Raw genomic sequence first — 15,384 nt, 5'->3', positions numbered from 1 at the left:
TTGGGGTATTTGGGGGGGGTGGGGGTGGGAATGATCTTCAAAGGTGACTTTTCTTTTCCTTTTGTTAAATATTGAAGTCGAATTTGACAGTTTCGAAACAGGGGCAAGGTTGATCAATGTAGAGCAAATATGACAAAATAGCCTAGTGTATGTTCGTACCTGTTGCATGAAGGAGACATTTCTACAGCAACGCAGGTGATGTTCTAGCCCAGTGTTTGCATAAGGGTAATAATAATGGAGGCAGTGTCTTAAAGCCTAATTCTTTTTTCTAATTCAGTGTAGCTATTACTGGGAGTTTTTGAAGTTTTGTTTAAGTAGTCTAATATTTTTATGTAAAGAGCATTAAATTTTTGCTATGTATAAATTTTTGTAACCTAACAGTGAATCAATATTTTCTATCAGTGCCAAGGGCTTCCTGTAGTTATATCCAAGTGTTTAAAATAAATATTTGTAGATAATAGACCACACTTGTGTACACGCTTATTTGCAAACAAACGGCCCTCCCGCCGCTCTGCTGCCGAGCAGCTCAGGGCTTGACGCTCTGTACCGGGCGCGAAACGCGTTCCGCTCGGTAAGATCCGGCGCGGCAGCGCTGCCGTGCGGGGAGGGGGGCCCTGGGGCTCCCGCAGGTTTATAGTTAAGGCAGCCCCAGTGCCGGTATCGAACGGGAGGAGGCGCTCGGAAACGTTGTTACGTGCCAGGAGCGCCGCAAGGACAAATGCAGCAGCGTTCTCAAAATCGGAGTAGCCCCCAAAGCACGTTTTTTTTGTAGCTTAATTTCTAAAAGCAAAGCTGATTTCTGTCAGTCAGGTCTTTCTTTGACACGTTGTGTTTCGACAGTTCAAGGCAGAGCTTTGTTTTCTTTTTGCCCCTAAAGTCTGTCAAACTTGGCTTCATGTTCCTGTAGTGAAAAGGCAAGTGCGAGTTGTTAATCCGTGCTGCCACCCACCACTACGTCAGTGATTCAAAAATACTGTATTTTGTACTGTAAATAAAGTTTCATGATCTTGCTTCTCATCTACCTACAACATCCAGAGCTTCAATAAAGACAAGTTAAATAGCATTTTCATTTGAATCTCTCCGTTCTGGGTTGGTTCATAGCAAGGAGGCGACACACACGATGAGGCAGCTTTTCAAAGCAAGTGCTTGCCTCCCTCCTCTGCCAGAGGCATGCGGGGGGCAGCAGGTGGGCGCTGGCACACTGCTCCCCAAAACTGACCTGGTCATGGCTCTCCCACACACACCCCAAGTGTAAAACAGGTGGTGAGGACTAAAGTTATACATCACGGCTGGTGGATGGGAAGGGGGTGGAGGGCAGCTTTCAAAGGTGATTGAGTGGATTGATTATTTGAACTGGGATGGAGTGGCAAAGCCCACATACCTGACCAGCCCGAGCCTCTTCTTGGCAGGGCTTTGTCCCTTCTCTCCCTGCCTCCCAGGTCTCCCTCCAGGACACAGCCCTAGGTAAAATGGTCAGATAGCTCACGCTCATCAGCTTTGGTAATTTATTTATTAATTACAGAGCCTGCAGGCTCAACTGTTACAGACAGAAAGCTGCTTTAAAAACGTTGCTGTTGTAAAAAATAATAGTAATAATGATGGAGCTGTTGTTCACCAGAAGCTTTCATCCGTGTCTCCATGAGAAATGTCTGCAGTGCTGCATTAAGGAGAGAGGAAGGGGGGAGAGAAAGTGGCATCAGTCCAAAGGGGTTTCTTAACGTTCCTTTTAAAACGAGTATTTGTAGTTCAGATTTAAGGTAAGAGAGTGCCTGTGCTGCAGTTCTCTTGCAGTGAATGGAAGGAAATAAGCCTTGAAGGCTGAGGATTTGGGCCGTCATGAACAGACACACATATCTATCAAAGAGCAGGTCTGCCCCTCCACTGCTCCTGTGGTGCTTACCCAGGGAAATGGAAAAGACACAGATCCCAATTCCGAGCACTGGGGTAGGGGGCAGGTGTGTAAAACAGCACTTTAACACCACAGAGGGTCCTGAATCATTACTATGGGTACGGTGAACTTTTTCTTCTTTCAGCTGTACCGTAATTTTTTTGCTTGTATATATTTTCAATTCTACAGCTTCAAATAAAGTGAAAGACTTAATAGAGGGCTGCTGAGTGCGTTTCCTCTTGAGCAACTCAAAGCTGCATATCCTTATTTATTCACGTTTGGAGAGAGGCAGGGGAAATGTTCCAGCCGTAGTAACTCAGTGCAGGCAGCCAAAATCTCAGGAAAAAAACGGGTGTCAACTACTTTTAACAAAGTCCCTGATGCTACTGGTAAAACAAAGCTACATTCAATGCTAACAACAGACCAAGGTGCAGCACCAAAAAAACTCTCACAGGGCCGTCACCCAAGAAGAATCTCTCCTACTTTGGCCCACTGCAAAGGAAAAATGGAGATGCTGCTCAGCAGCAGGTAAAAAATTGTCATTGCCACAGCTACTGAAACAGATCCCTGAGTGCAGTTCCCAGACCCGAATCCTCTGCAATTCAAAACTTGCCTGTGTAGGAAGTCGAGGGATTCTTGATTTTCCTCCAATACATTTGTTTTTGATTACTCGTTTACTTTGCTTTCTAGGGAGGCAGATGTCCTTCACCATCATTCCTGCTGCAACTGTTTATTAATAATGAGCATCAGAAGTGATTAACAGTAATAGATGAGCCTTACCTGTCATCCTTTTCACTAGATATTAGTCCCTCTGTAAGTGATGTGTCTCCTACTTCTTTTTTTGAATCCTGGCAATCAAGAGGAAAATACACTTTCTGTAACTGGTTCTTAAGTTTAGCTTTAAGTGACTTTAATAATAGTGTCTGTAGTTTAAGGCACCTAACTGAAAAGAAAAAGTCTTCTGGAGGAGCCACCCTACTTCTACAGAGGCCTCCCTGCATCTAGAGTAACGGTGCTTTGGAAAATCGGGTTTGGGCAAAGTCTGAACAAAAGCCTCCCACAGTCCTTCACCAAAGGGATGTTCACTCGTACACATACCTGCTGCCTAAGGGCAAATTTTCCATTCTGACAGAATAAAATCTACCATCAGATGTGTTAGTGCAATACAAACTGACCTGACTAGATTCAAACAGTTTAAACTAAAACTTGAGGACATTTAAATACTTTCCTAGTACCTAAAAACCCAACCCCCAAAACCCCCTCTCACAGGATACCAGAACAAAAAGCTTTATAAATTGAAGATTTCTTTTTTGCCTTTGGAATAGCAGCCTTCTAGTACCTAAAGGGGGCTACAAGAAAGCTGGAGAGGGGCTGTTTACAAGGGCATGTTGTGATAGGACAAGGGGTAATGGCTTCAAATTGGGAAGAGGGGAGGTTTCAATTAGATGTAAGGGTGAGGAGCCACTGCAACAGGCAGCACAGAGGCGCTGCAGATGCTCCATCCCTGGCAGTGTTCAAGTTCAGGCTGGATGAGGCTTTGGACAACCTGGTCTAGTGGAAGGTGTCCCTGCTCATGGGAGGGGCTCAGAACAAGATGATCTTTAAGGTCCCTCCCAACCCAAACCATTCTATGAATATGCTATGAATTTTGCAATACAAATCCCAACACTCATCTCTGCAGGTCGTTCCATAAAGCCTCTGAATAAAGGGGAAAAAAAAGGAAGCAAATGTATTGTTTCTATTCTAAGCAAGACACAAAGTCAGTTATACTTTCGGGACCCAGTTTTAAGAATAATCACCTTGTTTGCCAGTTCCTGCTCTCTGCGCTGCTGAATAATTCTCATGTATTTTTCTAATGGATTTGGGGTAGGATCCTTTACGTTATCTTCAGCACCAGAACTCCTGCATTCGGATTTTACCCCATTCTCATCTTCTTTTTCTTCATCTGTTTTCATCGAGTCTTGGATTTGCTTTAAGACACACAATAAAAAATAAATACCCATCAGCTTGAGAAAAATAGCTTTATACCTTTGTACCTGCATGTGCAGCATTTTGTGTTCATCTCAGTAAAACATGTCAGGCTAAACAGCACTAAACTTGCTACATGCAGCTTAGGATGAAACGTTAAGCTACTACTTCAATTTGGAGTGACGTTTGAGGAATCTCACAGTAACACTCCCTGGGAGGGTGTCTGAGGTGCTGAGGCTTCTAGGAACAATGTCGACATGGGAACTGAAGAGGAAGAACTGCCACAGGTGTGAAGGTTTCTCCAGGGACTGTTTTGCTGGTGTGAATGGGGGCTTGAGCTTATGTGAGCGGAACCTCTGCGCTGAATCAAAGGAACAAAGGCTTGAGGGTGGGAAGGGGAAGATGAGACAGGAGGGAGCAAAACCCAAGCTTCATAGTGGTCCTACAAGTCCAGAACGCTACTTTGACATGTGCTGCATCAACTCCAAGGGATTTAAGCAAACTCCTTAAGGTCTCATAACTTCTACATCCAAGACAGTACCTTGGATACCCTGATGCAAGCTAACGAACGGATGGACATAAGCATGTGCTGGTGATGTCTCAGAGAGACAGCAAATGTACAGCTTGTTCCGACAGCGTGGGGACAACTGCCTTCTAAGTTCTGGCCATAAAACTGTACCTTCCAGTTACATGAAACACGGAAGAAAATGCATCTGTTTCCAGTGAAAAGGTTACTTGGCATAGTGAGAAATTCTGGAGAGACTCTTTGGTTTTAATAAAACAACTTGGCTTCTACTTCTTAAAGAATAGAATCTATTTTTAACCAAGCAGCACACAGCAATCCTAAAATACACGGCACTACAAAGCTGCACTACTGTCAGAAATTAAAATACTAAATCACCACCTCTTTGTTAAGATTTTCCATTTCTTTTTGCTCTCTTTCCAAAACTTCCTGTTGTTCTCTCTCTCTCATTTCTTCCCTGGCTTTCCTTTCTTCTTCCAAATTCTTCTCAACTTCTCTATTCTGTTCTTCCATCTGTCTTTGATCCAGCACCGCTGTGAAAAATTATTTCAACAACTGTGATTTATGTAGTTCACTAACCCACTACAGTAGCATACAAATAAGGAACAGGTTCCCCTATAACATTAATAGTAATTGAAAAACAACAGGATATGTTGTTTCTACAGATACCACAGTTATTATTAGGTATCTGCTAATGTTTTTTTGCATCTCTAAACATTTTTCATCTGATAATGTCACTCACTAAGAGCTTAACAGTAGAGCCAAAGCAGAGGCCAGAGAGTTGACAAATATCTCTGTGCACTGCTCTGTCCTATCCATGAGCTTTCTCATTAAATTTCTGTTACCCCAAAGTTCATGGTGTTACATTCTTTCCCTCTCTGCAACATGGTTGGGTATAAGAAAGGAAAGTACTTAAACAAAACCTTTGAAAGCTATTGCAGGACACACTGCTGATGTGAGCAGCATATTTAAAAGACAGGTAAATAGATGAGTATTCAGATAGCAATTAGATGGGCAAACTATATTATTGGGAATGGTTAGGAGCTAGAAAGCTCTTCTTGAGATTCAAATAATCACAATGCTTCTATCTAGAAAATTAGAAAATCCAGACAAGCAGTACATCACATACCAAAGAAAACCCCAAATCAAAACCTTTCAAGTCTATCTTCTATCTGGAGCAGTAATAATATTTCATCATTATCCTAAAGAGAAAAGACCAAAATCGTCTGTCCAGAAGCTGGATGAGGAGCTGGGACAGTGCCAAAAGTGTTTAACTTCAAAACAAATATAACCAAAACCAGGAGGAAACATGCAGGAAAGCAAAAGAAATCATTCCTTCCTCTTTATTAGGTAATCAGCACTCTGGCAAAGCTTCTTCACCCCAACAGCATTTGGCTTTTTGGTTTATTCATTATTTGGCATTTCAGAGGGTGCTGACTTTGGTGGCTGAGCCAAGAACTCACGTGAGCTCCGTAGCCAAGCGACTGCTGCCGGCACCTCGGTCACCACCAATCCATCCCCGTTGGTGACATCCCCTGATGGACGCAGGGCGTCGCCCTCGGTCTGCTCTGCCATGTGCCCTGATGGATGCAGGGTATTGCTCTCATTCTGCTCTGCAGTGTCCTCTGATGGATGCAGGGCATTGCTCTCATTCTGCTCCACACTGTCCCCTGACGGACGCAGGGCATCGCCCTCAGTCTGCTCCACAGTGTCCCCTGATGGACGCAGGGCATGGCCCTCAGGCTGCTCTGCAATGTCCCTGTCATCTGGAGAAGAAATGTGAACAATGGCTTCACTATTCTCTAATTACAATAGGGGAGCGTAGCCGTGGACACAAAGTATGGGAATGGTTGAATTACAACACGTGAAAATCAGCACTAATTGAGCATTTTCCCTTCAGCTTGACCATCTCCCCGAGGACTGGGAACATGTTGCTTTAATTACAGAGCTGTTAGTTTTGAAATTAGCTATTGGAACACATCTGTTTACAAAGCCAAACCAGACTCATGAACAAATATACACCAGAAAACCCAAATGTTTTCACTTCTTTACATAATCAAGATATGGGTCATTGAAAAATTCCATGTCTAAGCTTGGCTCATCCTTTCCACGCACATGAACAGATCCTTAATTACTTGATCACATACTGTTTCTTGATTGGGATCCTTGGCGCCTTCAGGGCATGGGACAGACACTGCTAGCTCAGATAATCGACATTACATTTTCCACTCCCCTGTGCAATGTGGCTCTGAACTTACAAAAACACAACTACCCTCCTTCTTCTGTGATCAGTGCTGTGACACTCAACTCCTCCTTAACTATTTACGTGCAAAGCATGCTGACTGCTACGATCTTCTCAATTTCATGGGAAAAAGGGAGAAAAAGCCAGATGAAGCCATTATCTCTGGGTAGCTAACCTGAAATACACAGGACCACTTTTCCCAAGAATTCAGTGAAGGCTTAGAAAATAACAATTTCTCATCCTTCAAATATGAACAATTTTTCAAGCATTTTCCTTTTCCACGTTAGAACAGAATTGAAATATTTTGCACAAAGAAAACCAGGATGGCCAAATCCATCAGCCTCTCTCTCAGGATGGCACAAATCTCTTTAATAAAAAATATTTTAAAGGCAATATTGATGAAAACATCATAGAACATTTCTGTCAAACTGTCAGTCTAGAAAAGTTATAAAAATGTTTTCATCTCCTTACCAAAAGCAACAAGAAGTCCCACCAGCTTCACCCAGGAAAGTAAATTCTAGATATCATAGAATCATGGAATCATTATGGTTGGAAAAGACTTTTAAGATCCTCAAGTCCAACCACTAACCTCACACTGCCAGGCCTATTACTGAACTAAACCATGTCCCTCAGCACCTCATCTATGTGTCTTTTGAATATCTGTAGGGAAAGTGACTCCACCACTTCTCTGGGCAGCCTGTTCCAATGCTTCATAACTCTCTCGGTGAAAAAGTTCTTCCTAATGTCTAATCTAAAAATCCCCTGGTGCAACTTGAACTCCCCTTCAGGTAGTTGTAGAGAGTGATCATGTCTCCTCTCAGCCTGCTCTTTTCTGGGCTGAACATGCCCAGATCCCTCAGTCACTCCTCATCAGACCTGTTCTCCAGACCCTTCACCAGCTTCGTTGGCCATCTCTCCACACGCTCCAGCACTTCAATGTCTGGGGCCCAGAACTGGACACGGTGTTCAAGATGTTTCACATAAAACCAAATCAATGGGTTATTACACTCAGAAGAAAATCTACTCTGGGTTGTTGGGTTTTTTTTCCTCTCTTTTTAACTTCAGTTTAAATTATAAGGCCATCAATGACATTACTTCCACAGGAGGCATCGGTATGTTTCATGGTATGTAATATTTCACTAGTCAAAAAATTCCTTTCACAAATAGGTTCCTGTTAAATATTAGCTCTAACTTCAAAGGCCTGCTGACCACATAAACAAAACAATCAACCCCAAACCCAAACTGATATAGTACAAAACATCTTTACATGCAGGTCCCTTTCAGCCCCTACCATTCTGCGATTAACCCTTCTGCAAAGGCAAAAAAGGCAACTCTCCTTGCACACCTTCACTCTTGTAAGAAAGGGTAGATAACAAGAGGTGCCTTCTTTCCTTGAGCTGAGCACATCAGCTAAAAAATTACTGCCAACAGAAACTTCAGTCTTTTCTTGCTAGAGCTCAATCACAGTAGGATAAAAAAGGCTTCCACACTTTCTGGTATCTCCTTCACTCCACTGGCTATTTTTCTACCCTAACGTCTTCCTTCATCATATATTATTCTACATTTACTTTTTAGATTTTACATTCTTTTTTGCCTCCTCCCAGTTCCTCTTAGGTTACCTTCTCCCCTTTTCTAACCATTCTGATTTCCTTTTACATACTGAGATTGTCTTTCGGTGCGGTCTGAACCAACTAAAGGAATCATCAGAATAACCTTCTTCAGCAGGGAGGCTGGACTAGATCTCTAGAGGTCTCTCCCAGCCCCAACCATTCTGTGATTCTGTGATATGCAAACTCTTTGAACGATTCTTTTGACTACCACACGTCTCTAAATGATACAGTGGTAACTTCTCTGGGTGCAGCATCTACTCAGGCCTAATTGCCAAGAAAATGTCAGTCTATTCTCATCTGTGATAATAAAAGTGAAGTATGTAATGGATTCCTAAAAGTCTCTAATACTAAATTACAGAAATAAATCTGAATCTAATTAAAAGATGAATAAAAACCATTTGTGGCTACAGCCTCAGTTCACATTCAAATAATGCATTTAAAGCTCATAAGAAGAAAACTGAGGCAAATTAAAACCCAACAAATGTACTAAGTAAAACTTCACACAGAAATGCACAGATAAGTCATCAGTTTCTTCTAGTTATCACAAAACACTAAACAAACATCCTATTTTGTTTTTGGTGTGGTTGGTTGGTTGGCTTTTAAAATACTGAAAGCCATATTCTCACGGGTTCAGGAGAGTGAGAAAGGGCATCATTCCATCTTCCATACAACCTAACTGCAGCCAAATGAACAATCCACTCTCAGATTGAGGGAAACACACCACTTAGGAATATTGTCTTTTCAGTCAGTGCTTCTAACTCTCCCATACAATAATGATAATCTCTTCACCAGCTATGAATTTAATTACACCAACTGGATGTTAGTGTCTACTTCTTACTACATACCCTTCTCCTCTATACCATGCAAATATGAAGAAAATGAATCCCTCATCAGAAATAGTTTGTTTTTCTCATTTTAAACATCAGTCAGAATTTTTTCTCTCCAACTACAGTCAAACTATCAAGACAATTTTCTTACAACTCTTAAGCCCTAAGGTGTTAAAAAAACTGTCTAAAATTCTCTGAAACTTACATTCAAGAGAAGAAATGCATTCTTCAAGATCCTCATACATTAGTTTCTCTGGTTTGGGAATATCACTGAAATCTTGTTTATCTGTTTGTTGACTATGAAGTCTGAAAGAAGAAGGAAGAACAGAAGTCATTTAATAAACATAAATAATAAACTTTCAGGCAAATAATAATCTGAGATTTAAAGACAAGGATTACTCACATGCTTAGCAACTCACTAAACGAAACATAAACCCATGCTCTACCTTGCTGTCTCAAAAGCCAAATATAGTTCTCTAGCTGTTATCAAAAGTTAGTTGCAAGATGATGAGGAGACAGGAACATCTCTCTTAAAAGGAAAAGCTGAGAGACCCGGGGCTGTTTAGCCTGGAGGAGAGAAGACTGAGGGGACCTTATCAACACTTCAGCACAAGCTAGAACAAGGAAATTCCATGTGAATATGAGGAGAAACTTCTTTCCTGTGAGGGTGAGGGAGCCCTGGCACAGGCTGCCCATGGAGGGTGTGGAGTCTCCTGCTCTGGAGGGTTTCAAAACCCACCTGGACACGTTCCTGTGTGATCTGATCTAGGTGGATCTGCTTCAGCAAAGGGTTGGACTAGACGATCTCTAAATGTCCCTTCCAACCCCTACCCTTCTGTGATTCTGTGACATAAAGGCAGTATATTAAAACAAAATACACTCTCAAGAGGCATAAAAAAAAAGGAGTGAAGGAAAAAAAATACCATGAATTGTGACCTTTAGTCAACTGAAAATAAGAAATTTGCCTTTTTAGGTTCTATGTTACAGTCTAATTCCCATCTGATGTCATCTTAACAGATGTGTTTGAAACATATGATTAGATGTCTGGCAAAACATATACGCAGGGGTGAAAAATCTGGGTGCTATGAAAAATGGGGTTAGTGTCCTCATTCTAAATCCCCATTAATCTCATCAGAGAAGTAACATGAAACAATAATACCTCCCACGTGACCCAGCTACCAAAACAGCAAAAGGAGTGCCAGTCACTAATGAAATTCAGCAGCAACACTTCATAAAGGAGCTTACTTCACACCAGCTGGTGTCCTTCGCCACAGCATAAATATGTTTGTGAGTACAATTTTTAAGGAATTTCATGTCTTCTATGGGGTAAAAGTGGAGAACAAAGAAAACACATCCACACAATGAAACATGTTCAATTAAAAAAAATGTAAATCTGAGCCATACAAGTAAATCTGCACTGTCAGGAGATCAGTAACCTCAGTAGAGAAAAAATATCCTGTAAATCAAAGAGGACACAGTAAATGGAACTTCAAGTTTTTTGAACTCTGCTTCATATTTTGAGTCCTTCACAGATATGGTTAAAGTGTTAAATAATTCTTAAGGATGCAAAGTTCAAGGACATGTACACCACTTTCTTCAACACTGTGTTCTGCAACACTGCTAGAGAAAGGGTCTGCCTCAGATTCAGCAAACTGAAGATGTCTGCCTCGTGATGGTCAGTAAACACATGTACTTCCAAACAGTTTCCAAAACTCATTCCATCATATAAAATTGACAACCAAACCCTGGACACTACCCAGTGTTGATATTCCATCAAACAGTACTAGTGCGCCATGCAGCACCAAATGGTCAAACTGCCTGAGTTATGTTTAAAGCTACTACCATCAAAACCTCAACAAAATCCCACCACCATCTAAGCTGTTTTCCTAGAATCATAGAATGGTAGGCGGTGGAAGGGACCTTTAGAGATCACCTAGTCCAACCTCCCTGTACAACCAGGGTCACCTAGATCAGGTCACGTAGGAACACGTCCAGGCAGGTCTTGAAGACCCCCAAGGAAGGAGACTCCACAACCCCTCTGGGCAGCCTGTGCCAGGGCTCCCTCACCTGAACAGTGAAATAGTTTTTTCTTATGTTTAAGTGGAACTTTTTGTGTTCCAGCTTCATCCCTTGTACTGTTGCTAGCTACTATGGAAAAAAGGGATGTCCCAACCTCCTGACACCCACCATTTAGATATTTATAAATGTTAATAAGATCTCCCCTCAATCTCCTCTTCTCCAGACTAAACAGCCCCAGTTCCTGCAGCCTTTCCTTGTATGAAAGATGTTCCAGTCCCCTGATCATCTTGATGGCCCTGTGCTGGACTCTCTCCTGAAGTTCTCTGTCCCTCTTGAGCTGAGGAGCCCAGAACTCAGATTTTGTTAAGGTCTGAAACTACTTTTTAGCCGAAAACTGGTAACAACCCTAAGAATTGGCTTCTTCATCCCTAAACAGAAAAAGAGAATGGTTTAGATAACAATCTGCCTTCTAACTCTAGTCTTCCTGTCTCTGTTTATTAGCTTCCTTCATACCAGTCATATCTTGAAACATACACAAACAAGGAGCTCCTGTAGTCACAGAGCAACTGTTGTTCCCCACTGACACAGAGGTCTAACTTGCAGTAGCTTACCAGTGTTACAGCACCATCTTGTCTTTTTATTTTAAAGAAGTTCCCATTGCCAGTTAAAATCTACAGGTCATAAACTAATCCCACAATACACATTAAGGATGTGACATTTGCCTCATAATGAGAGTAAATAACTGGAAAGGCCCACACATGCATTTCTCAAATATTTTATGTAACAGAAAACAGTCCAAGGCACAAGAAATTAAAAAATACTCAACAAAAGCAAAAGAATGTTTTCCCTTTAAGAAAGCCTTGGGAAAGCAGCAAGTTGAAGAAAATTATTTGGACCTCACATCCTTGCTTTGTCACAAGGAATGCGAGAAAGCAGCTACAACCCATAGCTGCCTGCCCTGACTCTGGCCTGTTCTCTGCAACACAATATGCTCTTACTCCTCACTCTTCAAGGCAGCGTGGACTCTACAACATCCTTCAAAGCACAATCCCTCACAGTATTGGAGCATTTTCCCATATCACCTTAACATGCAGGTTAACATTCAACCTTCACTTTGTAAGGTCTTGCCACAGGAAGATGGGAAATCTGAGACATATTGTAGAAAATGAGAATGAGCAGGGAAGAAGAAATAGATATTTAAAGAAACTTAACTCCACAGTCCTTAGAAATCCCAATAGCTTCTTTCCAAGGCCAAAATGATAAAGGCTGCCTGCAAATTCTAACCACAGAAGATACCCTCTCTACATTAAACGTTTATTGAGCACTTGGATAACCACAAAATAAGTAAGCCCTATGAATGACTGCTAGAGCTGCCCGAGGACAACCTGTCTTTCTCTAGCCACCAAATATGGAGGCATGGCCAGCGGGTTAAGGTCAATTCAAGTGTCTCTTCTTAGGAAGGAAACATTAGAAGTGAAATAATTGAGCTTTTCTTGAAGACCTCTATTCAGGATCCTTAGTTTTGGAGAGCAGAAGTGCCAGTGACCGTTATGAACAGAATTTCATACATAAAAATATGAGACACAGAAAGGAAAGAGAAGTTGTTTTTATGCAACTTAATCTGCAAAGTTACTAATTTACTTAAAAGCAAGAGACTGAAATTCTGCCACCCATCCCGTTCCCACATGCAGAGGCAACTGGAGATTCCAATTCTGAAAAGAGTTATGCAGGCACATGAACAAGCTCTTCAGAGAAAATAAAAAGGAAAACAGTTAGCATGACAGCCTGTTGTTGAGTGAGGTGAGAATGTGCAACTGCCATGATGTAAATTCTCAAAAAGGCAGCAGAAACCACCGAGCTTCAGTCAGGGAAAACTCATCAGCCAGGTCACAGATGTGAAAAAAAGAGACACAACAAAAGAGATACAGTTTTGCTCAAGCAATTAGTGGCCTTCATTTTATTGAGGGCTTTTGTGTCCATCAAATATAACCTCGATAGCTTCTGAACATCAGGTATATGCAAATGGCCCATTCTGTATGGGAAAGAAGACAGATTATCACTATATTTTGGGCAGGAATTTATTTAAGAGCTTGTGGTTTCACCTTTTTCTTGAAAAATAATTCCAGGTCGTTGGAAAATGAAGTTTATACTCCTCTAAAGACCTAACGTGGTCTTCCAAAATGAAGACTGTTCTCAAATTAGAATAACAGCAAGAGCTCTTGTTGGCCTCATCAGGGTCACATTCACATGGATGGCACAGGGCTCTACTAGAATAATCAAAACTTTCAAATTCCGAGAGAGCTCACAACAGCAAACTGCTAAAAACCCCTTCACATTCAGGCAATTTACATGAGGGGGAGATGTCTGATAGGACTGTTGTAAATAAGCCATGCCAAGTAATAGTTGATTGGCCACTGCAGTACCTCCACATTCCCATTTGCAACACAATCCAGACATTATTCGTACTCAAAAAAGTATACAGTCTGAATTTTTTAATTATCCATATGCTCCAAAGTTATGTGAAACCAGAAAAAGTCAGAAAAAGTCAGATATATCTTGGACATATACATACATTCCTTGTATGTTTAAAAACTTTTTTTTTTCCAAGGATATTATATATAAGCATGCAGGTCAATGCTTGTTTAATTCAGATTTACTTTTAGAAACAGATTTTACATTTTTAGGAAGCTTTTAGGAAAGATGTTTTCTGAAATTAGTGATTAATGGGATATTTATTAACAATGACCCTTTCATTCAGCTGTCTGAAATTGGTCTACTGTGCAAGGAAACACAATGAAACTCTGCACTGATGCAATAAGTGCTCTCAGAACTTAAAGCTCTCTTGAAACACGAGGGTCCACACCTCATCTTGTTTTCTAAAGTCTGTCAGAACACTGACACGAGAAGTAGAAAAGCAAAGAAGGGCCAAAGCAAAGAAGGGCCAAAGCAAAAGTTCATTGTTAAACCTAAAGATGTATCTGTGGAGATATCTACAGCAGTCTGAAAAATGACAAAGCAATTCAGCCCGACCTGAGCCCAGGAACATCTCCATTTTGTATGACATGTATCTGTCAGGTGTGCCTTAGCGGTGACAGTACACACCAAATGAACCACCTTCTATCTTTGGAGCTACACACGGCAACAAAGCAATACTTACATTGGCTGAACTAGCACTAACTGAAAGTGCTGAGAAGCAGAGTTCTAAACATTAACGAATATCCTTGAACAGCAGAATTTGATCTAAGTTTCAGTCATGGATATTTATCAATTGGCTCTATCTGTATTAAACTAACATGTGCTTAGGATGCCTCACATTCTCACTCTTCAGGTTTTTTAGCTGAGCACTTTTCCACAGCAGTGGAGTTTTTAGGTTCCAGAGCTCATGCTGCCATTGCTGCCTGCCCCAGAGGGAATCTTTGGAATAACCTTTCATCCTTGCTCAGCTGCCACTGTGAAATGACTTTACAAAACACTTTGTATTTTGTTTGGTCATTAAAAAAAAGACTTTTTTGTGTTTTTTTGAAAAAAACCTTTGCATTTATCTGAAGTTTAAGTATTTCACCACACACAACCTTGCACTGGTAAGGAAGTACCAATTTAAGAGAGGTGGAAAGGTCAAATCATACTTGCTAAAAAGTGTTTGGATTTGGGAGGAAAAGGATGTTTGGTTTTTTAACAACCTCATGAGGTACGATTTCAAGAGTGGAAATCTTTATCCATCTTTAGAAAAGTTCTCCCTTATAAAATTCATAGCTTACTTGAATTGCAAAAGCAGCTGTTGCCATGAACCATTAGATGAATGTTTATTTCAAAAGCAGCTTAAAAATGTTGCTTTGTAAACAACGTCACCTGATTTTCTGGCCACGACTGGACGGGGAGGAAGATACAGACTCAGAAGACGAAGGTAGATGTGGCTTTGAAATAGGAGAAAGCACCTGGTCACCACTCTGCTGTGAAGAGGCAAGGTACGAGCCATTGATGTCTGCAGAATAAAAATCCCACAACTGGTATTAGTTATTTGTTCCACCGATTCTCAGGCAAGGCTGGTTTATGCAACACAGATGTAATTTCACTGTGCAGGCACCACCACGAGAAGGCAGCTAACAGACAGATCTTAACATGAAATTTCTTATACCAGTGGAGTTTTTGTTTGGGTTTTTTTAATGGTTTTTTTCCTGCCTCTCCTGTATGGGAATTCTCCTCTCAAGCTTTCCCTGTTATCAACTTACTCTTCACAAAGCCTATGATTATCATCACTCCATATTACTTGCAGACCCTTTGCCAAACACCATATACTTTCTCCCATG

At 41.2% G+C, this 15,384-nt stretch overlaps 1 protein-coding gene across 2 annotated transcripts in view; it reads right to left on the bottom strand.

Moving 5' to 3' along the window:
• Window positions 1-1,512: 1,512 nt before the first annotated feature.
• The window catches only part of OFD1 (OFD1 centriole and centriolar satellite protein), a 35,917-nt gene continuing 22,045 nt past the window's right edge, over window positions 1,513-15,384 (bottom strand). For both annotated transcript variants that reach the window (XM_061998839.1, XM_061998847.1), the window contains exons 17-23: window positions 14,927-15,059; window positions 9,264-9,364; window positions 5,843-6,145; window positions 4,761-4,912; window positions 3,688-3,858; window positions 2,669-2,736; window positions 1,513-1,657 (exon numbers count right to left, since the gene is read on the bottom strand). In XM_061998839.1, the coding sequence (XP_061854823.1) occupies window positions 1,612-1,657; window positions 2,669-2,736; window positions 3,688-3,858; window positions 4,761-4,912; window positions 5,843-6,145; window positions 9,264-9,364; window positions 14,927-15,059 (974 nt within the window). In that variant the 3' untranslated portion in view covers window positions 1,513-1,611. The remainder of the gene's footprint in view (window positions 1,658-2,668; window positions 2,737-3,687; window positions 3,859-4,760; window positions 4,913-5,842; window positions 6,146-9,263; window positions 9,365-14,926; window positions 15,060-15,384) is intronic.

The sequence above is a fragment of the Colius striatus genome, chromosome 1, assembly GCF_028858725.1.
Source record: "Colius striatus isolate bColStr4 chromosome 1, bColStr4.1.hap1, whole genome shotgun sequence".
Lineage (NCBI taxonomy): Eukaryota > Metazoa > Chordata > Aves > Coliiformes > Coliidae > Colius > Colius striatus.
This window is presented reverse-complemented; position numbering and strand designations above follow the sequence as displayed.